At 40.0% G+C, this 23,050-nt stretch overlaps 2 protein-coding genes across 13 annotated transcripts; one reads left to right on the forward strand and one right to left on the reverse strand.

Moving 5' to 3' along the window:
- Positions 1-15: 15 nt before the first annotated feature.
- RP9 (RP9 pre-mRNA splicing factor) lies at positions 16-14,476 on the forward strand. Of its 2 annotated transcripts, XM_043540639.1 has the most exons (8): positions 1,556-1,587; positions 2,830-2,860; positions 3,446-3,575; positions 3,857-3,948; positions 6,023-6,084; positions 7,429-7,608; positions 10,103-10,176; positions 13,584-14,476. In XM_043540639.1, the coding sequence occupies exons 1-8, from the start codon at positions 1,571-1,573 to the stop codon at positions 13,631-13,633; spliced, it is 636 nt and encodes a 211-aa protein (XP_043396574.1). In that variant the 5' UTR covers positions 1,556-1,570; the 3' UTR covers positions 13,634-14,476. The 2 variants fall into 2 exon arrangements, with proteins under 2 accessions (XP_037746021.2, XP_043396574.1); XM_037890093.2 differs by lacking the exons at positions 1,556-1,587; positions 10,103-10,176; positions 13,584-14,476 and adding an exon at positions 16-356 and having other exon boundaries at positions 7,429-8,671.
- On the reverse strand, positions 13,882-23,045 carry LOC102934788. 11 transcript variants are annotated; one of them, XM_043540627.1, is made up of 7 exons: positions 22,965-23,012; positions 22,663-22,743; positions 21,777-21,932; positions 18,136-20,055; positions 15,924-16,049; positions 15,132-15,257; positions 13,882-14,204 (listed from the first exon to the last, which is right to left on the reverse strand). In XM_043540627.1, the coding sequence occupies exons 3-7, from the start codon at positions 21,922-21,924 to the stop codon at positions 14,167-14,169; spliced, it is 2,358 nt and encodes a 785-aa protein (XP_043396562.1). In that variant the 5' UTR covers positions 21,925-21,932; positions 22,663-22,743; positions 22,965-23,012; the 3' UTR covers positions 13,882-14,166. The 11 variants fall into 11 exon arrangements, 10 of the variants coding, with proteins under 10 accessions (XP_043396562.1, XP_043396563.1, XP_043396566.1 ...); XM_043540628.1 differs by lacking the exon at positions 22,663-22,743 and having other exon boundaries at positions 22,965-23,045; XM_043540631.1 differs by lacking the exon at positions 15,924-16,049 and having other exon boundaries at positions 22,965-23,009.
- Positions 23,046-23,050: the final 5 nt, after the last annotated feature.

The following is a 23,050-nucleotide window of genomic DNA, read 5'->3' on the forward strand; positions in this document are numbered from 1 at the left end:
GTCCCTGCTTTGCCCGCAGCGGCGGCGGCGATGGGAAGCCAAGTGAAAGTGAAATCCGCCGCAGGGGGAGGGGAGGCGCCGGTCGGCGCAGGAGCTGCTGCTGCTCGGCTCTGTGCCTCCCCTTCCCGCGGGCCGCCCGCGCCCGGGGCCCCCATGTCGCAGCGGCGGGGGGCGCGGGAGAGGGCGGAGGCCGCCGCCGCCGAGAGGCGCCGCCGCCACCACCACAAGCGGCCCAGGAGCCAGCGCGAGCCCCTGGCGGGCAGCAGCGGCGGCGGCAGGGAGCTGCAGCGGCACGAGCAGAAGAGGAAGAAGCGGGAGGTGCAGCAGATCCAGCAGATCCAGCACCTGGAGTCCTTGTAAGGGGTTCGGAGGGGGGGGCGGCGGCGGCGGGGGGGGGGGAGCAGACGGAGAGTCCCCGCCACAAGCCCCTCTCTGGCTGGGCTGGGGAGCTGCCCGCCAGTGCCCCCACCCGTTGCTGAGCCGTCCTTGCAGAGATGGGGCCTGCGCCGCAGGCAGCTCTCCGTTTCACGGCTAGCCCCTGCCTCTGTCACAGGCTGAACCCAAACCCTAGCCCATCCCCCTGGTATCTGAGCGCCTCCGGTGCGTTTGCAAACAAATCATAACACTCTGCTGAACTGGGTCCTCGGGAGGGCGCTGGAAATCCGGGATGAAACTTGAGGGCAGCATTTGTTGCCTCTAAACATGTTGCAAAAGCAATGTTCATGTGCTCCCAATAAAATCCTGTCTGGAAGTAACCCCATGTGCAGCCCAAGACCTTGTACTGTCAGGAACAAAGGTAACCAGGAATAATCAGTGTATGAAGCTGGAGTAGGAGTTTTATTTACAAAATCCAGTGGGACCTATCCCAGCAAATGCTTCTCATATGTTCCTCTTTTTGAGGAATGTCACTCAACTTAGTTCCAAAGTTACCTAAGTTCCCCAAAAAATCTGTCCCTTCACTTTTATAGTTGAAAGTTATAAACGTTAGAAATGCAGAATCGTTAAACTGATGCTATAGAGCTCTCTACACTGAGGAATCAAACCCATCGCTTGTTAACTTTGTTGCGTGAATAATATTTTTATGGTCTCAATTTGAGCCATTGTCACACTTTGTGTTGTACATTTGGGCCTTGGCAGAGTGAGAGGTGTACCACTCTGTGGCTACTGTTGGCTGTAGTGCAGCCTCTGGTCTCTTTAGGGTCAGGGAACTTGAAGCAGAGTGGAAAACGTAGCCAGTGTTTCACCTGCGGTGCACAAGTCTTCTAGTGGGCCCCTGTGTGCAGTGACCTTCCAAATATGGCCCATTTTGCATAGAAATAGGTCCAGGATTATTTGTTGTTGCTATGCCCACCAATTTCTCTGAACATTTTACAGAAGGCAGCCAGTCTGTCCATTCTCTATATACCTGTCCATGTGAAGATAGGTAAAAAAAATTCTGTCACCAGTCCTTCCCCCAACTCCTTCCCTGACTTTGTATCTGTCCTGTTTGTTTTTTAAGTGTCATTTCAAAGAAAGCGTGGGACCTGTAGTTTGGCAGCAAAGCATGATCAGCAGGATCCCTTTGGAGTGAATGAAAAAATGTACGATGTAAAAGACTTAAGATGTGCTGAATGATTCCTCTGATGCTGCAAAATATGTAAAATTGTTAGTCTCTAAGGTGCCACAAGGACTCCTCGTTGTTTTTGCTGATACAGACTAACACGGCTACCACTCTGAAACCTGTAAAATATGTGTGTGCCTTAATTTATGAAAAGGGGGTTGAGAGGGATGGAAATATCATGGGCTGCAATCATAATTTAATGTTAATTCCTTCACAGTGAGAGTAGGGATTTCTTATTGTGAATTACTCCAGACAGTGCTTAAAGTGTTGCTATTGTTAAGAAGATGATCAAATGATACCGTGGCATTGAACACCCATGTGTGCATTGTCTCCATTGGTGTCTTCCAAGTCAGATCTGCCTACTGTATGGACAAAAACAAGTCTCTCTTTCTACTGTCAACACTGCTGATCCAACATGGCTGCAGAACAGCCTCCTGAGTCATCAACAAAACTATCACTGATGCTGTCTTCAGATTAGTTATTGGTGATGATGAATGTACTAGAGAGACAGTTTGATTATCCTGTATTAGGTTGAGCTTGTAGTGCTGGCAGTAAGAAAATTCTTGCTTTGACATTGTCAGTTGAGTATACTTATGACACAGTGTTGGAAAAAATAAATATGGAGTGGCAAGATGTCATTTTCCTTACCATAGCTAGACTTTCAAGATGAGAGAGTTGTGAATTTCTGGCAGCTAGGGCTCAATTGGATGCACGAAGCATCTCTGTAAAGCAGCGTAATGAAGTTGTCATTTCCAAGCAAACACACAAAATGAAAGCATGTTTGCAAATTAGAGTGAATTGTGTGATTTGCAGAAGACTTTTTTTTTTGGCTGTTTAGAAACACCACAAGCATCACTTCACTCTGTTTGCATCTCTGTGTTGCACTGTGGCTGCTACACTTCTTAAGGAGTGTAATTAAATAAAGCTTTAAGCTAAGTACGTTTAAATTATATGAAATTTTTAATTTTATAGCATTGAACGGCTTTGTTTTGTCCATGTATATAAGTCTGATGCGAAGTTGTAGAAAATAATGTTAATACAACTCAGTGGTTTGAGCATTGGCCTGCTAAACCCAGGGTTGTGAGTTCAATCCTTGAGGGGGCCATTTAGGGATCTGGGGCAAAAAATGGGGATCGGTCCTGCTTTGAGCAGGGGGTTGGACTAGATGATCTCCTGAGGTCCCTTCCAACCCTGATATTCTATGATTCTATATTTTTATTGTTTTCCAGCTATGAGAAACCTCCTCCAGGGCTAATTAAGGTTAGTAAATTGTAATAACTGTTTGGTGTTTAAAAGAAATTGTAAACACTGGGTGGAATCCTGGGTTCATTAAAGTCAATAGGAGTTTTTCCATTGGCTTTTGGGGAACCAGATCCACCTTGTATGATTCCCTCTCTCCTTGCCATTAACATCACATTAAATTAGTATGTGATCTTTTGTGGAATTCCTCTTACCAGATTCAAAGAGTCATAATTTAGTGTTTGCAACTTAAACAAAAACTGCCGCATATAAAGGCTATTGTATTGTAAAGGCTATATTCAATTACAAAGAAGAGAAAATCAATAGAAGTTGAAATGTAATCATTGGACTAAATGGAACAGGTGGGAAGCAATTCAGCAAGAATATTCAGGCTTGAAGGGAAAAGTTAAGGGTAGCAAAAAAGAAAAATGAGTTAATGTTACTAAAAGGGGTTAAAGAATGAAGTTATTTTATGGATATAAAAGAGGAAAGGAATATAAGGGAGAAAGTAGGTCCATTAGTAAATGATGACATATACACTTGGGTTATTTGCTTTAAAAAAAGGTAAATGAAATAGGGGTTTTGTTTTGCTTACCATTTCTATAGGAAGATGAAACTAAGCCAGAAGACTGCATTCCTGATGTACCAGGCAATGAACATGCCCGAGAATTCCTGGCTCATGCCCCAACTAAAGGACTCTGGATGCCATTAGGAAAAGAAGTCAAAGTTATGCAGTGTAAGGGCAAGAAGCATCCAAATTTCATTGTGCCTTTTTCTTTTATAAATCTTTTGACTTCAGGCAAAAAAATCTTGGCAATAAGTGACTATTCCAGATATATTGACTTCATATTGATATAATAGCAGCCAGCATCTTGAAGGCTTTTGTAGATTTGCAGACTGAATTTAATGGTTTGTTTCTCTTTACTGTACTTCAACTATGTAAAGATGTTTTCCATTAATGTTTTTAAACGGTTGTGAGCTGACTCAAGGATTCAGTTTGCTTCTGTTTTACTAAAGGTTGGAGATGTAAACGTTATGGACACAGAACAGGAGATAAAGAATGCCCATTCTTTATTAAAGGCAATCAGAAATTGGAACAATTCAGAGTAGTAAGTACAAATATTGTAGTATTGGTTGTATTTTTCATTAATGATGATGGCTAATCTTGCTAGTGAAAAGAAGTCTATTAGGTTATGGTCTATCTGCCGTATCTAGTATCATATTGATGTTGAAACCTGACCATAATCCTCTTATTAGAGAAAAATGTCTCTCTTCATACACAGATGTGATTAAATATATTACTAATTTGCAGAAAACCCACTCTTTAAAAGGAAGATAATAATTATTTGCATTTAAATTATAAGTCTGCAAGAAACTTTCAACCATTATATTTCATTAATCTTTTCAACATCAGTTATTTATGATTAAATATCAATGAACTAAAACTCTATTAACAAATAATCAGCGGTGAGTTGCCCAGGTAACATCAAGAGATTTGGAGTACCTCGCATCAAATGAGTTTGTAGGCCAAGCTATGAGGAGCCACAAGAAAGTTAGGAAGTTGTTCAAAGAGTGAATGATGCAGAAATTTTAGAAATACCTTATCTGTAAAACTCCCATATAATTTGGCATACATTTCACAGAAAAATTCTATCCTGGGATAAGATAGGGTATGTAAAATTTCAGGGGGATTGTTTAGGTAGAAATAGGAAGGGGCGGGGTTGGGAATCAAATTTAAAATAGAAAGCTAGCTTCTTCCTTAACTATGGATGGACAAAATGCCTTCCATATATGGGATTTGAGTGCTGGTGCTTAGTAGGTATTCTCCTTTATGCTAATGTATAGGTGTCTCTGCAATACACTTGACCATAGAAATAGTGGTAGAGAAAAAACTGGAAGATTATTTTTATTACCATAGAGCCTAGGAATCCTCTTTATAGACCAATACCCCATTGTGCTTGGCGCTGTACAAACACATGCCTCCAGAAGCTTAGCCAAGAGACAACAGAGGATATAATACTGACAGATGGAGTACGAGGAAACAATGAGATGATATTGTTCAACATGGGAGGCTGTGTTTTAAGCACACCAGTGTACTAACTGTGGTCAAGTTGTTTGAGGCATCACAGAAAAAAAGGGTTTTGAAGGAGGATAATGAGGAGTTTTGCAGATGTTTACAGGGAGCATCTCATAAACATGAGAGGCAGCATGGGAGAAAGGACTATGGTGTTTGTTTGCAAATTTAACAAGTGGGCAGTGGAGGCTTGCATCATGGGCTAATCAGAGATGGGAACTGACGCCAGTGAATGAGAGATGATAGAATTAGGGTGGAAGAACATCCTGAAAGGGAAGACAAGCCACTTATGTTTGAAGCAATAAAAAAGAAGGAGCCAGTGGAGGGATACAAGGAGGGACGTGACATGGTCAAAGCAATGAGCTAGGAGAATTATCTTTGCAGCAGCATTCTGAATGGATATTACTGGGGCAAGATTGCCTTTGTCAAGGCCAGAGGAAAGGATGTTGCAGTAATCAAGATATGAGATAAAAAGAGCCTGAACAAGAGTTGTAGCTGTGTGGCTGGATCAGAAATGTCATGTTTTAGAGAAAAGAGATCTGCAAGATTTAGACATTGCATGGATATGAGGACCTAGAGGGAGGTCTGAGTAGAGGATGATATCCAGGTTATGGTTCTGACTCACAGGCAGGATGTCAGTGTTGTCCCCAGTGACTGAAAAAGGAAGCAATGGAGAGGGAAGGTTCAAATGTGTTAGAGGCATATTTAAGATTATTTCAGGAGTTCAGCAGAAGTTCTAATTTATTTATAACCAGTTTTATGTCTCATATCACCGTAATAGTTGAGCATCTATAGGAGATAGTCCTCAGCTCTAGGAGGAGACGTGTTGTGGGCAAGGAGAGCCCTATGCAGTCAGCTACATAGTCTTTGGATTAGAGTTGCATAAACCTTTTCTGATGTCAAAAATCAGCCCAAATTCATCAAAAGGTTTGCAATAATATCAGTGCATCATTGTGAATTGAGAGTTTGGGATTAATTGGGACCCTTCTATTGTAATAAACGTTTATTGTTGGATTGGATATTTTAATGGTAGGAAAGCGTAATAAATATATGTGCCAGTGATAGTCTCTTTTACTGATATTGGGCTTTTAATTTCCTCTTTTTCAAAGGCACATGAAGACCCTATGTATGATGTAATAAGGGAAAATAAACGCCATGAAAAGGAAATGAGGTAAGTATGTCTTTGTAGTAAATAAAAAAAAAAAAAAAATGTAAGACTTTAATTTGATATTATGCTGTGAAAATTAGATTGTATGGGCAAAATTTCCCTCACTGTTCAGCTCATCACCTCCAAACAAAAGTTAATTTTTAATGGTAAGCTTTGTATTTTAATAAACAGCTAATGCAGAAGAGGAGATGTCATTTGTCCCTTTTTAATAAATACTTGCTATTTTACTTGCTTCTCGCTCATAAATTGAAGTGATTTATATTTAATGATTCCTAGAACTGCCTGTTCAAAAAGTAGACATGTTCATTTTTGCCAACATTTTCAAACCTGGAAGGCTCCTAAATCTATTTTTTTTTATGTCTTTAGTAAAAGTAGTCTGATTTTTAAAGGTGCTGGGCACTCGCAGCTCCAATTTACTTCAATGAGATTTCTCAGCAGTTCTGAAAACCAGGTTGGTTTTATTTAGATACCTCTGTAAGGATTTAGGAAGCTAGCTTTAGGTACCCATGTTTGAAAAATGTGGCTTTTATTCCTACTATTAAATCGTTATTCAGTAAATAGGGCAGCAGCGTTTAATTCTCTTTCTTGTTCCTTGCACTGGAAAGCATCACTGATGAGCAATGTCCAATCAACATTTGAGCTTAAGGGGTAGGGTTCAGTATAGTTGCAAGTGACCAGTTGCATGTGTTTAAAAAAAATAAACACCAAGTTGAAATGGATGGTACCAAATAGAAGTAATGAAGCAAGTAAGGAGACTTTCCTTATCTGTTAAGAATCCATCTTAGTATGGAACTAAACAGGGGGGACTTTTGCCGGAGAAATTACCTGTTTTGCGAAAGGAGAACCTGCTTTTTATGTCAGTGATACTAGTGACTTCCCCCTCTTCATCATTGTAACAGAACCTCATAATTTATTCATCCCGGATTCCCCTGCATGTCAGTTAGTAGTAGTATAAAAATTGGTATGGGGGCACACTGATGGCTGTTGCGTCTGAGTACACTGTATACATATTAATATAAAAACATCAAATAACTTCTTTTGCTGGGTAGTAGTAGAGGCCCTCCCCTTATCAACCACCCCACCCACATGATCGAAAAACCCTTGAGTTGGACAAATGGCTGGCTGAAAACGGGAGCTCACAAAGCCGTAACTTGGACTCTGACTGAACATTGAAGGGAGTGATTTGCATAGCCGGGGATCCTCCCCAAAGAGAATCTGGTGACCAGTTCTCACAAATCTACTACATCATTCACTTTTTTTTTTTTTTTTTTTTTGGGGGGGGGGGGCAGCATACTGCTGCACACATGGAGAAAGGATTCTCCTTCACATTAATTTTTGTGTATTTAGGATACAGCAATTGAAGCAACTGCTGGAAGACTCTACTTCAGATGAAGATGAAAGTAGTGGCAGCTCCAGTTCCTCAGAATGTAAAGAAAAACACAAGAAGAAGAAAAAGAAGGAGAAAAAGAAAAAGGAAAAAAAGAAGAAAAAGAAAAGAAAGCACAAATCTTCTAAATCAAATGAAAGGTCAGAGTCTGACTGACAGCAGTCACCTGCTAAGTGCTTCTTGACCCCAGATTGTGAACTGTAAGGAAACATCCAAAGAATGAGGAAGAAACAACCAAAAAGGGCTTTGTAATAGTCTAGGAGAACATACAAACGGGTACGTCTAATGTCCCATTTGTGCCATCCTTTTCTGCCTCTCTGCAGTGGTGCACTAAGCAAGGGATGAGCTCAGTTATGGCTGTTTAACAAGGAATGGTTTTACTTGAGCATACCTATGTACTGTGAAACGTTGGCTAATGATCATCTACCTTGATGGTTGATAAAACCTCTGTTATGCTGCCACCTGTTTTAAAAAAACAGCCACCCCCTAAGGGACTGCTTACATATTTCAGCAGAGCCCTCTAGTGAGGTAATGTTTACCCCATAAAACAATTTAATTACACACAGAGCTTCACTGTAATGGGAATTGCAGTTTGTACTGTGCAAAGCATTGAAACATGTTAGGACTTCCCATTTACAGCAAACAACAATGGATGTTGCCATGTCCAAGCTAACTGTAATCAGGCTGTAGTGTATCTTCCCCGCATGCTGATGGTCACTCTGATCATCCCATGAATGGCAGCTGCCAAGGCTTTAAAATGTGTGACATAAGGAAAAACCTATTAATGTTAATGAAGGGGTTTTACTTTCAGGCAAAAGTGTATTGTTAGCAGGGTTTATTTTTATTCACTTGAAGAAAAGCTCAGTTCTGTAATTTCAACATTATTTCTGAGCCCCACTCTACAGCATTGACCAGCACCTACTCGTTAAAATAATCCTCTGAACTGCAAAATTGGGCTCCAAGTGTGAAAATCTCTTGCTAAATAATAATAAAACTCTCCCACTAATTTTGCTGACAAAAGCTACCATGTTAGTTGCTTAGAAAGGAATTTTCATGTTGGAAATGGAATGGGTAACAATGTTCTTCTGAGCATGGTTCACTATCTGTTTTGTATTGATACGTTTAAAGTTACTTCCCCAAACCTTTTCAGAAACAAACATGTGTTTTAATTTTACATATTTAGTAAAATATTTAATACAGTAATATTTTGTGAATCATTGTGAATACGGAAAAATGCAAAGGATATTCTTGTATCAATATATGGAAGGAATTCCAGATGTTTTACAAGTGTATACAGTACACTTGGTACTATAGAAATGTAGCAAAGAAAAAGCAGGCTGGACACAAGGATACTTTGGTCAAGGACATGAGGACAAATGCCTCCTTTTACAAAAAAGGTCCATGGGATCTCTAATAATCTCCCAAGGCAGACAGGACTGGAAAGATCTGTACAACAGTAAACAGCATAATACCAGATATATCTGCCCCTGCAAGATGAATGGCTAGACTGATCTCACTGTGATGTGAACCTATGGTTGCAGGAAGTCTAGGTGTTTAAAAGTAACCTGCAAGAGAAAAAGGGGTTTGTCCTGTGGACTCTTTGGAACTGCTTTATGACAATGAAAGAAGCTCTGAAAAGTGTTTTACTTTGAAAATACCAGAAATGTCAAAGCTGGTTTTTCTTTGTTTTGTGAGAGACCTCAGATACAGAATTGGAGTTTTCCCTCATTGGGAGGAAAAAGGTGTGTTTAAAACATGAACTTGAACAAGGCAGTTGTAGCTGCCCAAGGTAGACTCAAACTTAGGCTCCCCATTAGGACTTACACTGAACAGCTATCACATGGTAAAGCCTTGTTTGGGGCAAGCGTGAAATCCTGACAGTGTTGACTTTGGTGGTGGTTGGATTTCACCCTAACACTTTAGTACAGGTTAAAACTGCACTTCTTCTTGGCATGAAAGCTTTCTGAGCCTATAATGGAAGGGGGTGAGAATGGTGAACTTCTAACAAAATACTTTTTTTTCCCCTTGTGCATAATTTTCAGGCATTGGAGTTAATAGTTTAAACAATCTGAATAAATATTGAGAAGGGAAGTATACTAAGTAGGTGAAGTCTGCATAAACCTGCTATTACCGTTCTTCCAGAAAGATACTGTGGATGACTGGAAACAGGGTTGAAAAAACCCTACTTAGAAGAAGAGGCCTGTACTTTTTTCCTTGCTAGATTTTTATATCAACAGAAGCAAAGGGAATAAAAAGGGGGACAAATCCATTTCTTCTCCTTTACAAGACATCCTCCAAATCTAAAGTATAGACCATGTCACCGTCATCACAACTGTGCATAATCCTCTCTTAAATCACAGCAATGTAACTTTTTAGATGACATTATCTGCATTCTATATTAAGTCCCAGAAGTGAATGTTCCAAAAGCGGCTACAGAGTATCTTCTCTAATAGTATTTAGTAAACAAGTTGTTTATATGCAAAGTTAATGTTACTTATTAGTGACTATCGACAGTTCAGGAATGCTCTATGAAAGGGTAACTGTGACAGCTGGCTAAAACTGCAGTTTCTTTGTCAGTAGCCTTAGCAGTCAGAACTGCCTGAGATTTGGCTTGATTGATCTCCTTCTTTACAGTGCTGCAGTGGAGATACAAGAATGGTCAACAGAGCATCCAGTTGCTTGCTTGTTTGCAGCATGGTTGAGGGAAGGTGGGTATGAGAAGCCACCACACAACAAATAGGTTCTGGGAGATGTCTTGCAACAACTCCATAACTTCCTACCAGTGGCTACAGCAAAGCCAATCTTTAAAACGTAACAGAGGCTCTATGGTGGTTATTGCATCTTTCCTTAGAGTTTTTGCTTGGAAGTCTATCCTGAAAGCCATACTAAGGTTTCTTTATAAAACTTCTTCCCATTAATCCTTAATGTCCCCATCCCTTTCTGCTACTTCCTTGGGTATTTATCTTTCATAGAGGTGGTGCTGGTTGCCTTTCTTCTACTATAAGGGTTAAGCTTTGTTAAACATTTATTTTTAATATTTTTTCCTTAAAATATTTAGAAAGATTTTTATCTCTCGCTACACTCACTTTTTAAAAAATATCTTTGGCCATATAAACTTATCAGAATAATTATTGTTCTATATGCAAGTGAGAATGTTCTCCCTGTACATCACTGTGGAACACTTAATAGTGATGGAAAAGAAGGGGCTCACTGACCAAACAATTGTTACTAGGAATCAACAGGTAGTCGTTTCTAATGTGATTTCCCCCTAAGGATGTGTTGTCAACCCACTACTATTTACAGTTTTAATCAGTGACCTGGAATATATCATAGTTACTGATAAAAAGTTCATACATGATACAGAAGTAAATAATGAGGATGACAAGTCACTGCTACAGAGTGATGTGACTCAAACACGTTTTAATAGAGTTAAATGAAAGAGCTTTACCTATAGGAATAGAGAACATAGTATTTACAAGGTAGGGAACTGTATTCTTAAAAACAGCGGCTCAGTTAAGGATATAGGAGCCACTGTACATAAACCAAACATGAGCTTCCAGTGTGATACTATGACAGGGTAAACAGGCTGCTGTAGACAACATGACTAATATCACTTCCTGGACTATAGCGTCTGTGCTTCAAAAATGATTATTTGGAGCAGGCTTAGAAGAGCAACAAGACTAACTTCTTGTCCAGGAAATACAATGCAAGAGGCTACAGCAGCACAATCAGTTTATTGAATACAAAGTTAAGCGGCAGCTTGAGTGCAGTTTTTATATACCTATACAGGGAGAAGATGTTTGATAGGCCTTTAGCACATGAAATCTAATGGATGAAAAATTAAGTCATGCAAATTCAAACTGAAAACAGTGTAAGTAGGCATTGTTACTAATTGGCAAGGTATGTGGTACATTTTAGAGTTTTAAAAATAAAAATGGGATGTCTAAGATTCTCAAGTTCAATCACAAGTTGGGCAAAAGGCAGGTTTGGTAAGCACGTCAGAATAGACAACTAATGGTCCTTTCTACTCTCGGGAGGAGGAAAAAAACCAACAACAATTGAATTGTTCCATAAAGTGTTAAACTGAGAAACCAGCATCTACCTTTGATTAACCATTTACTTATTTAAGGCACTTGACATCTTGGTAATTATTTACTTCAGAGACTGAAGCTTTTAACAAGTTTCTTGCCTCCAGTGCATGTAGATTCTGGTTTATCATGTTACTTATGAGTGCTAGAATTATGAAACATTCACATGACTAGACAAATCAAGAGGAGTGTAGCTATAACATGTTTACCTGCTCATAGAGCTATGAGTCATCCTAGCAAACTTTCTGGGTCTGATTATTTAGTTAAATATTTTTTTCCTCCTGAACTGTTGTGGCACTACTAGAGAGCTGTAGAGAAGACAAAGATGTTTGGAGCAGGGATATCTATGTTCTGTATGCACTGACAAGATTCGAGCATAACAAGCTACTGAAAATTCAGTGAGAGGTCAGAGATGACTTTTGACATTCCAGAGTAGTTGATTAATAGCCAGCTAGCACAACAAACCAGCTACAGAGAATATGTGCTGTGGAAGAACTTTGTGTCTTACATACATCTGTCTTTCCTTAGCAGATCTATAGTCAGCATGCAAAGAGTATTTTTGTAAGTGGTTCTTACATTCTCTGTATTTAATTGAAACAGCTGTAGTTTGATCTTTTCACCCAGCTGCTAAGAACAAACAATTCTTAATCAACATTGAAGTGGGAGAAATTATATAACACCAAATATACATAAGAATTCTACATTCTGAATGTGAAAATGCAGAATTCAAATTTGACATGTCAAGCCACCACTGCCATAAGATTTGGTGATTATACCCCACCCACTGTCTGACAGAAGATTTAGCTAGCAACTCATAACTTTTAGAAATTGAGTCAGGCAACAAGTCTGTCCAACAAGACATCCAATGGTGGAATCTCAGGGGTCTGTTTGATCCTCCTTTGCCAAAAAAGGGGATTTTTTTCCTTCAGCAGTCCTACATGTGTAGGGTTTCTTGCATAGTCTGTTGAAGTCCCCAAAAGTAAAATGCAACAAAGCAGTAGTTATAAGCCTGTATCTGAGTCACTACTGCCTAAAATGGCAGTATAGAGAAGTCTGTACAAACAGGCTGTTCAACTGATTTTCTGACACTAGAGTCAACAAGGTGATTTAACAGACACACCAAGCTGGTTAGGTACCTAGCTGAATCAGACACACTTCAGAAAGCTGTAGAGCAGGGGTTCTCAAACTGGGGGTTGTGACCACTCAGGGGGTTGTGAAATTATTACATGGAGGGGGGTTCACAAGCTGTCAGCCTTCACCCCAAACCTTGCTCTTCCTCCAGCATTTATAATGGTGTTAAATATATAGACAAGAGTTTTTAATTTATGGGGTGGGGGGGTTGCACTCAGAGACTTACTATGTGAAAGGGGTCACCAGTAGAATTAATTTGGGAACCACTGCTCTAGAGGAACATCATAATGGCTTTATTCTGAACCACTGCAATTTTGGTCCATAGCCACACTAGCACAGTTCTGAGCCATTTAAATTGAAAGGCCCTCTGCATCTCTTTTCACATGTATCTACTCAGCTCCCAGAATCTACTGCATCAGAGATGTTTTGAAGTACCCCAGTAATTTGTTTTATTCCCATACAGACTGCTACCAAGACAGTTCAGAGATAGGTATTTTAACATGCAGGGAAGCTACTTGGAGTACATGTATAGTGACATGGCATTTTACAGCGATGCCAGAATTAAGTCATTTTTAGGATAACAAGAGAATTTAAGAGGTAAAAGTGGTATTAGGCCAGGTGTACCCAGATTCAGCATTAAATGTAGTGGACATATTAGACAGATAGCTGCAGCAGTGGAGATGCTAAAACAGCTGAAGAAGTTGTCACTTAAAACCAGAATGCTGAGGATCACTTAACTGTTAGAGCACTACAGTCTCCACATCTGCCAGGCAATCATTACATAAGCAGCCAAGGGATATGGAATTATTTACTGTATATTAAATTCTTTGGTTCAGGAATTCTGAAGAGTTGTTTTGTCATTAGTATTCTCCACTGAAGATTAATCCTTCATCTAGTTTTCCTACAGAAGAGAGGACCCCAGGGAAAGTCACGGCTGTACTCCTGAAAGAACACTGACAAACATCCCCTCTGTTCTATTCTCTGAAGATAGAGAAATTTCGTTACCTGAAGTCCTGACCTCTGAAAAGCAGCACTGAATTTAGGGTTACAAAAACAAGCTTTGCAGTTAGCACAGAGTTTAGAACAATATGGTAGGAAGGTAGGCAGGTAAGTGCTGTTGCTTACCAGTACAGACAACCCATCCCTACCTTAAGCTTTTACTTCAGTATTCAGGAAAGAAAACCCACACATCAGTGCAATTCTGTTAGCTTTATTGCTTTTAAGCAAGTGTGCTTATGTACAATTTAGAGTGCTTTATTTCAAGTGTTCCTTTCATTTAATATAGTGTACTTCAACTCTTTACAGTGTTACGTCTTGCCCTTTAACTGTGCATAGTAGCTTAGAAAGATTTATACAAAAAAAAAAAAGCTACTGATTGACTCATTTGAAAGATTGAGACATGCAACCTCAGTATGTTTGTGTTCTTCCCCCAGCATTTGTAACAATAATCATATTTCCCCCCTTCATTTGTAAATCAGATTATCTTCTTTTGTAGAGAGACCTCTTTGATCCACACCCTAAAAAAAAAAATTGAGAGTTTGTTTTTAACATATGCACTTTCCCTTCATCGATGCTTGTTGTAAAGTCTTCCTTTAAAATAGGCAACTAGCAAGTGAGGTATACTATTGCAGGTAGTAAACTAGGAGTTTGAGACATACTGAAGTCCCACCAGCTCTGCAGACCTAGGTTCTGCAGCACAGATCCTGGATTACATAGCACTAGTACAGAAGATTGGAAATTGATTAAATATTCAGCAAACTATCTTTAAAATAAATCAGTTAATATAAAATTCCTTGCATTACTGGTTTGATATTAAGTTTTCTTATTTTGTGCCTTAATCTTGGTGCAGGACTATCAGGAATACACAAATGAATTGCAGAAACTGAAGGCAGCAGGCTGGAAACATGGGCTGTTTTTGGCACTAGCAGGGAAATACAGGAGGCAGTTTGGAACGTGCAAATTGACAGAGAATGCTCCTCCTAAAAAGGATCAGGAGTGCTTCAGACCCAACTCTTCCTACCTCCACTCTGGAGCATGCTGCATCCCTGCTCCTTCCCTCCTGCACCCAAGTCCTAAGCGCTGCCAAGCAGCTGTTTGGTGGTGGGAGAAGCACTATGAGGGAGGGGGCGGCGGCGGCGAAGAGGAACCTGTGCAATGCTTCCTTATAAAGTAGCTGTTCTTCCACAAAATCTTACCAGCCATGGACAGAGCAGGCAGCCAAATGATGTTATAAGGGAGCACCGCACAACTTTAAAACGAGCATGTTCCCTAATTGAGCAGCGACATAATTTTGAAACAACATTAAGCGGGAGGACATTAAGTGAGGAGTTACTGTAATCCAAGAAGGGGAGGGGAGAACAAAACCAAAAAAACCACCACACCAGTAAGCTTAGAGTTACTGCTAGAACACATCTAGTGTTTATGGCATGTAACAGTATGCTAACCTTTGCGTGCACTGGGTTTAGGCATTTCCCACACTTGAATGTCTTCTGCCTCACATCTTGTATCTCTACGTTTGTAAGGGGGTTTGCCTATCTTTTTCCTTTTTGGTTTATCCAAAAGCAGATTACCTGAATGACCAAATAAAAGTAGCATTACTTTTTCAAGCAATTCAGAATATTTAATTTTCGCTTAAAACAGGTTCACTTAAGTTCATAGTATTTAATAACTTTTACTCTCTTTACTGAAGCAAGGATTCTCTCTCTTCTCTACACACTCTTCTGCCGCACTATACAATTAGCGTGGATCAACAGCTATAGCCAACATTCTCTAAAAGCAGTATCTGAATAGGCTAACATGAGGTTTAGCTGTAAAGTTCACCTGTCAAGAGAGTAATAAACTGCTGCTGAGGGTGCACAGAAGAGTTGCGTCTAGTTAGGACAGGGTTAGAGAGTATCTAACTATGTAGCAATACATTGTCCTAGTAAAGTCTGCATTGATACAAGGCATCATTTCTTGCCACATTAAGATATACTGCTGTAGCTTTAAAATGAAAAAAAGTTTTGTCCACCACAACCACCCCAACTCTCTATATATGCAGACTCCTCCTCCTTCAGAGCAGCCAGATTTATAGATTATCTGAGCCACATCAGAGTGGCAAGAACACAAACAAACATGTATTTCCTTCAAAGCAATAGTTAAAGATCCCACCCAAATAGCAAAGTATTCTGCTGAAAACAGTTTATTTGAATATTTAAGGGAAGAGGATCTGAGATGTGACAAGAAATCAGCTGTACCTTGTTGTTTGCTTTTGGTTGGGGGTGATAGGCTACCATGAATCAGGCTGGCAAATTTGGGTTTAGCGCCACTTCTAATCCAGTACTCATCAGCTGTCATCGCCCTGTTTTCCTTTAGTAACCTTACTAATTAAAACCAACATAGTAAAACATTTGAATAATATCAATAAGCATCTACTATAAGCAACATTACCATACTGACTTTACAGTTGACCTACAATACAGAGGCAAAATGTGTAGTTCACTGAGGCCAGTATTTGAAGATGCTTTTTTTTAAAAAAAAAAAAAAAAAAAGCTCTAATCTAATATTTATATGGATACCAATCACTGATAGCTGGGCAGCAGTTTATGTTGTCGTTTTAAAATGTTGTTCATTAGACTCAATATGCGTGTTTATCATATTGTACCTTTGTGTATTACCAAATTTGATAGATATTGTGAAAGGGCTGCAAAACCTCACATGGAACCAGTTACTGCTTGATTATACTAGTACATCATGGCCATTTATGGACGTGCTTTTGAAAAAAGCAAGAACAGATTACTGTAATTAATAGACTGATCACTAGCTAGTCACAGGAGCTCAGTTATCTGAAGCTGACTTTGCTTGTCTTTGTTTCTAGCTAAAGGAAATATTCTCTCCCAGGCCAAGAGGAGTTTAGCAAAACTTTAAATTAGGTTTTTAAAAGTGTGCTAGAACTATTTAGTGATCTTCAGATAAACTACTGCTTCCTTTTTAATCTAACTTGTTGAAGTGTCAATATTTTGGTTCTCCTGCAGACGTTCCTCTAGTTTTAAGCAAGCTAAGCAACTGCTGAGGGCAGCAGACTGGGCCCAGACACCTCTCTGTCATAACAGAGGGGTGGCTGAGCCAAACCTGAGTTGCATTATAAACCTGTATGCCAGACTACACCACCACTCACTCAAATCTGGCCTAGCCATTCTCCACCTCTCAGCTGTAGTCATTACAGAGGAACAGTTGGGCCAAATCTGAGGGGAGCACATGGATTTGAGTGGCCTCTACTCCCCTACTATAGATACAGGAAACATGTTTATATCCACTTGTGTCATCAATTTATAAGAAAGTTCCCCCACCGTAGCTAAGCCCATTTTGTAACATGGAGGAATGGTATGGTAGCCAGTGTTTACACAAATTTAAGAGATTATATTTCCAAGATGCCATTTGACAGTGGTAAACAAGAATGTCTTTCAATAAACTTAACTTGTTTGTTTATTTAACAAGTATATTATCCAAGTCAAAAAGATTAAATGGGGATCAAACAACAGTGTTATGTGTTTACTAGCTGACATCACTTGAAGCTCAACCTGGGGTGTAAAAAAAAAAAAAAAGTTCTACTCTGTCTACTAATATTAAAGATTTCAAATTTAGCCTTAGCCAAAAGTTTGCTGGCTATGCACAAGGCAAAAATAGTACATAAGAACGTAAGAGTGGCTCCACTGGGCGAGACCAAAGGTCCATCTAGCCCAGTATCCGGTCTTCTGACAGTAGCCAATGCCAGGGCCCAGAGGGAATGAACAGAACAGGTAATCAAATGATCCATCCCGTCGCCTATTCCCAGCTTCTGGCAAACAGAGGCTAGGGCAGTGGTGGGCAACCTGCCGTCCACACACAGCCCCGTCAGGGTAATCCGCTGGTGGGCTGCCAGAGAGTTCGTTTACATTTGTGTGGCCGCCCACAGCTCCCATTGGCAGGAAACGGTGAACTGCGGCCACTGGGAGCTGCGGGCAGCCTGCCAGTGGATTATCCTGAGGGGGCAAGTGCAGCCTGTGGGCTGCAGGTTGCCCACAACTGGGCTAGGGACACCATCCCTGGCCACCCTGGCTAATACCCATTGATGGACCTATCCTCCATGAACTTATCTAGTTCTTTTTTGAACCCTGTTATAGTTTTGGCCTTCAGAACATCCTCTGGCAAAGAGTTCCACAGACCGTGCATTGTGTGGAGAAAAAAAAAAAAAAAAAAAAAAAAAACCACTTCCTTTTGTTTTAGTAGGTTCACTATAGTTCTTTAACTAAAGGCCAGAAGTGCTACAATTCTCTAAGAGTCACTTAGGAAAGTGACAGCATTTTCTCTTTCTTAGCCTTCACAGTTTTAGGAATACAGCTAGCACTTAGAATTAGAGCATTAACACATGCTGCAAAGTATTCTGAATTATGATCCCACAGCACTTTTATCCCAGTCATATTAACTCACCTCTTGAAGACCTCTGTGAAGTTCTCGGATGCTCAGATCCCTCTTGTTTTGCTGTAAGCCTCTTTTTTCCATAGTACCCGTAATCACTGTACACAACCTCATCCTGATCCTTCTCACCTGATTTATAAGCCAGACCAGTGCTTTCACAGAACCCACTCTTAGTTTTTATTTTCTCCCGAGCAGGCCAGCTAATCAAGTGAGCTGGTATGGCATTTTTAGGTGGTTTCCAAAGCACCCTCTGTCCAATCTGTCTATAGAAACTGCCTTTATCAGGGATCAAGGGTCCATATGGAGCGGCTTCTTGAAAGAAATATTCAACTTCATCATCTTCATCCTCGCTGTCACCCTCTTCCTCTGCCACAAAATATTCTTCAGAGTCTTCAGCCTCTGACAGAGACAAACTCTTAGCAGCTTTTTTCTTTAGGGAGTAGATTTTCTTATGACCAGAAGATCTAGGGAGGACCCCAATCTTTCTACCTCTGCTGGCCATCTTTTTAATCTTCACTTCTGAACAGCTTTTGAAGTTCTGGCTATTGACAATATTGGTCTGCTCCCTTCCTACCACTTCATCTTCATTAAGGGAGCCACCACTTTTAATTTTCTCTTTCTCTGAGCCCTCTGTACTTTTTTGGAAAGCGTACATGCTCTTCTGAAGCACATAGTCAGGGACAAAATAAGACACTGGTACATCATCATCAGTTGATGATCCTTCATCTTTAGAAGACATTTCATCAGAAGACAAACTGAGTACACTTTGACGATTCCTTTGTGGCAAACAAATATTATAGTTGTAGTTAGTGTCCATGCCATCCACGCAAGCTAGCCAGCTGTTAGAAGGAACATACTTCTCCATGGATTCTTCACACCATAAGCTTTTATCCGTTACATTGGTTGAACTGTGGCTCTGATTTAGCTTTTTCTGCTGTGGACTTGAGTCATGTGTTATTTCTGTACTGGATGGAAATAATCCTGCTTGCTGAACAAGGTTGGACTCCTCTTCAGAAGTTTTTGAAGCAGATCTTTTCAAACTAGATTTTTTAAAAAGTGTGTCCTGCCTTGCCACTAGCTGATCATTACAAACAGTTCTGGCCAGCTCAGCAATTTGCACTGCCCTGGCTTCATCTAGAGGAGATTTTACCCTTTGGCTTGCATTTCCCCGCTTTTCTGCGTCTAGTTTTACTTCATTATTTTGGACCTCTTTTTCCTGCCCATCGTCACCACTCTGCTTCAAAGAGAGAGCAGTTTTTCGTTCATCTGAATAAGAAGTGCATGACACCAATTCCTCCCCTTCATGAGGACTATATATTACCCCTTCACAAGAGCTAACAGAAAACAAGTCACGTTGCACAATATTCTCTGGGACTGGTTTACCACTTGCCACATCATACAGAGGAATAGTTTCCTTAAAGGACTTCCACAGCTGAATTGCAGGCGAGCCATTTCCATACTCTATTCTGACCTCTTCTTTCTCAAAAGCATAGCTTCCTGAAGGAATGTTTCTATACTGTGAAGAGCTGGAAGACCCCATATTTTGAAGGTCTCTTTCTGGCACAAGAGAAGATCCAGATGAATCTTGTTTCACTGAAGTACTTTCAGTTTCTGTACCCTTACCAGAAGAAACACAGGCCATATTTCCTGCTTCACAGCCTTTCGTTTCTATACGGAGATCCTGATGCTTTTTTGGTTTGTTTTCAGGCTGTCTAGGATCAGTCTGTGTTTCTTTGGTCACTGTTTTTTTCCCAGGGCCACTATAATGTCTAAACCTTGTTGCATGATAAAACAGAGGAGAGGGTGGGGGAACATTAAAATAAGGTCTTCTGTTAACTCTTGTGTGCATGGGATGTTGTGGAACAAGATATCCAGGGTACTCATGTAGTGCAACAGAATAAAATGGAAAATATGGATTTCCACTTCTGAAACCTACAGATATTAAAGAGGGAAAAAGGAGAGAGAGAGAGATGCATTTGTCTACATAAACAGCATTATCTTCTGAAATAAAAGCTGAAAGTCATCTGAATTCATTAGGTACATAGGAACTGCCATGCTAGCTCAGATCAGTGGGCTATCTAGTCAAATATCCCACCTCCAACATTGTCTAGTACCAAATACTTAAGAGGAGAGTGCAAGAACTCCATAGGTTGGCAATTACAGGGTAATATGCATATAGGTTACATTTCTTCCTAATTCCTGAAGCATAAGATTTAAATTTTCCATCCAAACTGCTGGAGCTTTTATCTGTTAAGTTATTGTCTATTGAATGCCTTTTAAGAACATCTCTAACTACAGTTAGAAATGTAATTAATATGTGCATTGCTAAGCACTTATTGGGCAATAGTATGTACTCTTAAAGTATGTTATGAGCACTTTAATAAGATCTGATCTTCACTAGAAGTTTCTACTTGAAACTATGCAATCTCATATTAGCCAAGACTAATCAGAAAGCCATCAATACTTATAAAAACAGCTACTGAAAGCCTCTTATGGAGTCAGATTTATACTTAATTACTAGAAACAAGACTGAACTAACTAAATGCACAAGGCAAGTGAAGCTAAGCTTCAGGCATAACATTCTCAACTCTCCCTTTTCCCTCCTATTACAGTACACAGGATATTTAAAAAAATCCCACTCAGTTTTTAGAAGCCTCCATATAGTCCCCCCATTTTTCATTAGCTTAAAGCAATGGACTTTTGGAGGATTGTGCTGTACAATTCAATGAAGCATTTGCAGTTTCTCTTGAGCCCTAAGTTATCCCAGTAGCAAGTAGTCAATATCCCACAACAGTAGTCCCTGTGCCTATTAGGGAGAATGTGCATTATGAGGTCATACTTCTGATAGGATGTCAAAGCAGTAGTTTAGTTTTTAAGCTAAAAATCTTAGTAGACACTCCCAGACAATGCTCAAGTGACATTTTCCTCCACTTAAAATCCCTGACAATGCAGGCTTTGGCATGGAACCTTTTAACAGGCCCCACAGTGAGAGAAGTGTCCCAAACATGAAACTGGTTGGAGACTGGAAGTTGACTGACAGTTTCTATTTCAGCTCTGCCACACTCTTCCTGTAGGACCTCGGGCAAGACAGTCTGTTCATCAACACCCATTCTCCACAAACTGTAAATAAGAACAGACACTTACCACACAAGGGTACTCATTCAATATCCATTAAGGTTTCAAAACCAGCACTATCTTACAAGTTCAGCTCTGAGTTATGTCAAGGTTTTTGCCTTGACTAAAGAGTTAGCCAAACTGATTTTACACAACATTCTTCATAGGCAAATGATATAGTAGTGATCCCCATTATAAATGGGCTTTCCTATTGTTGCCAATTGCTGAAGCTGCCTGCTTCTGTTTACCAAACTCTTCCTAGGAAACTTACTCTTCTTGTCCAGTTCATTTGGTGTTGTCCCACTCGTGATACAGACATCAAAAAACAGTTTACAATATAGCTGAATAAACAGACAAGGAGAGCACATTTTAAGAGAGATGCCTTCAGTTTATACACTAATTCTAGCCTCCATGATATTAGGGGAAATACAAAAGTTACACAACAGATGAAAAGTGCTTTAATATAAAATTTGCATTTCCTTCACTCGGGTAGTAATTTTAAAAGCATGTTTTCGTCAGATGGCTCTATTTTGCCTTACCTGGGGCAGGTACGCAGTATGGATTATATACATGACTGAGGTACCATGGATTTGGGAAAGGTTGTTGTGCTGTTGGCTGCGCATAAAAAAAGGGTCTTGTGTGGTTTGTGGAATATGGTCCATTTTCTGAAGCTGGAGCAGTGTTCATTTTTTAAGCTGAAAGACAAAAAGTGATCAGGATTTGCCACTTTAAAAAGTGCTAAGGGACATGACAGATCCCACACTTCTAAACAAGTCACAGTATTGCAGGGATGAACAGACTAAAGTGTCCAAATTAAAAAAATAAAATATTCTCCTACACTTGTGCAACTCCATCTTGAAAATTTTCCACTTGCCCTCATTTCTGCCCCCATTAGGAGAGAAGATACAAAGTCCACAGTAATATCTAGAGATAGGAAACCTGATTTTTCTATCAAGCCAAGAAGTTTGGCACTCAGCTGTCATTTGTCTTACTAGGAAGCCACATGACAAAAATCAAGACAGTCTTTATGCACCCCACTTAGGAGCATATAACCAAAAAAAAAAAAAAAACAACACCCCACAAACAACAAAAACCCACTTCATCCACTCTTAAAAAAAAAAAAAAAAAAAAAAAAACACCAACACACACACACCCTGGAATCTAGAGAAGCCAAAACAAAACCACAACAGAATTTTTCTCTTTTCTAGATGAGCAGAGTTAAGCCTTCTTATAAATTATATATCACCAGACCCCTCTGAAACAACCTGCACAAGAAGCACCTTGCTGTCCACAATTAACTTACAACTGGTAAAAGAGGGGTTAGAAAGTAAGACAATAGGCACTAGCTGGTATGCAGTGAGGCAAACATTTTGATGAGCTAAAGACTTCATAAAAGTAAGTGACAATAAAAGTTGAACCAACAACCTGTTACAGATTGGTACACAGCTCACTCCTCAGGAGAAAGAGAAGCACTCAGGGCAGAGTCCTCTTTTCTTCAGATTCCATCTAGAACACAGTTTCAACACAGATTAACTAGCCACCATGAACCTACTGCACTCTTACTGCACCCACTCTTCAAGACCAGACACTCAAACAGCTAGTTTGAACTTTGAAGAAAGCAAGCCCTACAAAGGTGAGCTATTCCTCCCCCACCAAAGTCCTCACAAAACTAAGGTCCATGCTGCTGCTTACAGCCCAGCAAAAGACTAACCACACCTTCACCTCACCTTGTTTATGGAACACAACTACCACTTTCCACTCCCTTCACCACCTGCGGCTCATTTAATAGGGATCAAGGGACCTTTTCCATCAA

This window comes from Chelonia mydas, chromosome 2 (assembly GCF_015237465.2).
Source record: "Chelonia mydas isolate rCheMyd1 chromosome 2, rCheMyd1.pri.v2, whole genome shotgun sequence".
NCBI lineage: Eukaryota > Metazoa > Chordata > Testudines > Cheloniidae > Chelonia > Chelonia mydas.

Coding starts and splice junctions, on each gene's coding strand:
- RP9 (XM_037890093.2), top strand. CDS start 31: ATGGGAAGCCAAGTGAAAGTGAAATCCGCCGCAGGGGGAGGGGAGGCG. Junction 3,576..3,856: donor AGAAGTCAAAGTTATGCAGT/GTAAGGGCAAGA, acceptor GTTTTACTAAAG/GTTGGAGATGTAAACGTTAT. Junction 6,085..7,428: donor CGCCATGAAAAGGAAATGAG/GTAAGTATGTCT, acceptor TTGTGTATTTAG/GATACAGCAATTGAAGCAAC.
- LOC102934788 (XM_043540626.1), bottom strand. CDS start 21,924: ATGAACACTGCTCCAGCTTCAGAAAATGGACCATATTCCACAAACCAC. Junction 20,056..21,776: donor ATACTGCGTACCTGCCCCAG/GTAAGGCAAAAT, acceptor TAATATCTGTAG/GTTTCAGAAGTGGAAATCCA. Junction 16,050..18,135: donor TTCACAGAGGTCTTCAAGAG/GTGAGTTAATAT, acceptor GGTTTTAATTAG/TAAGGTTACTAAAGGAAAAC.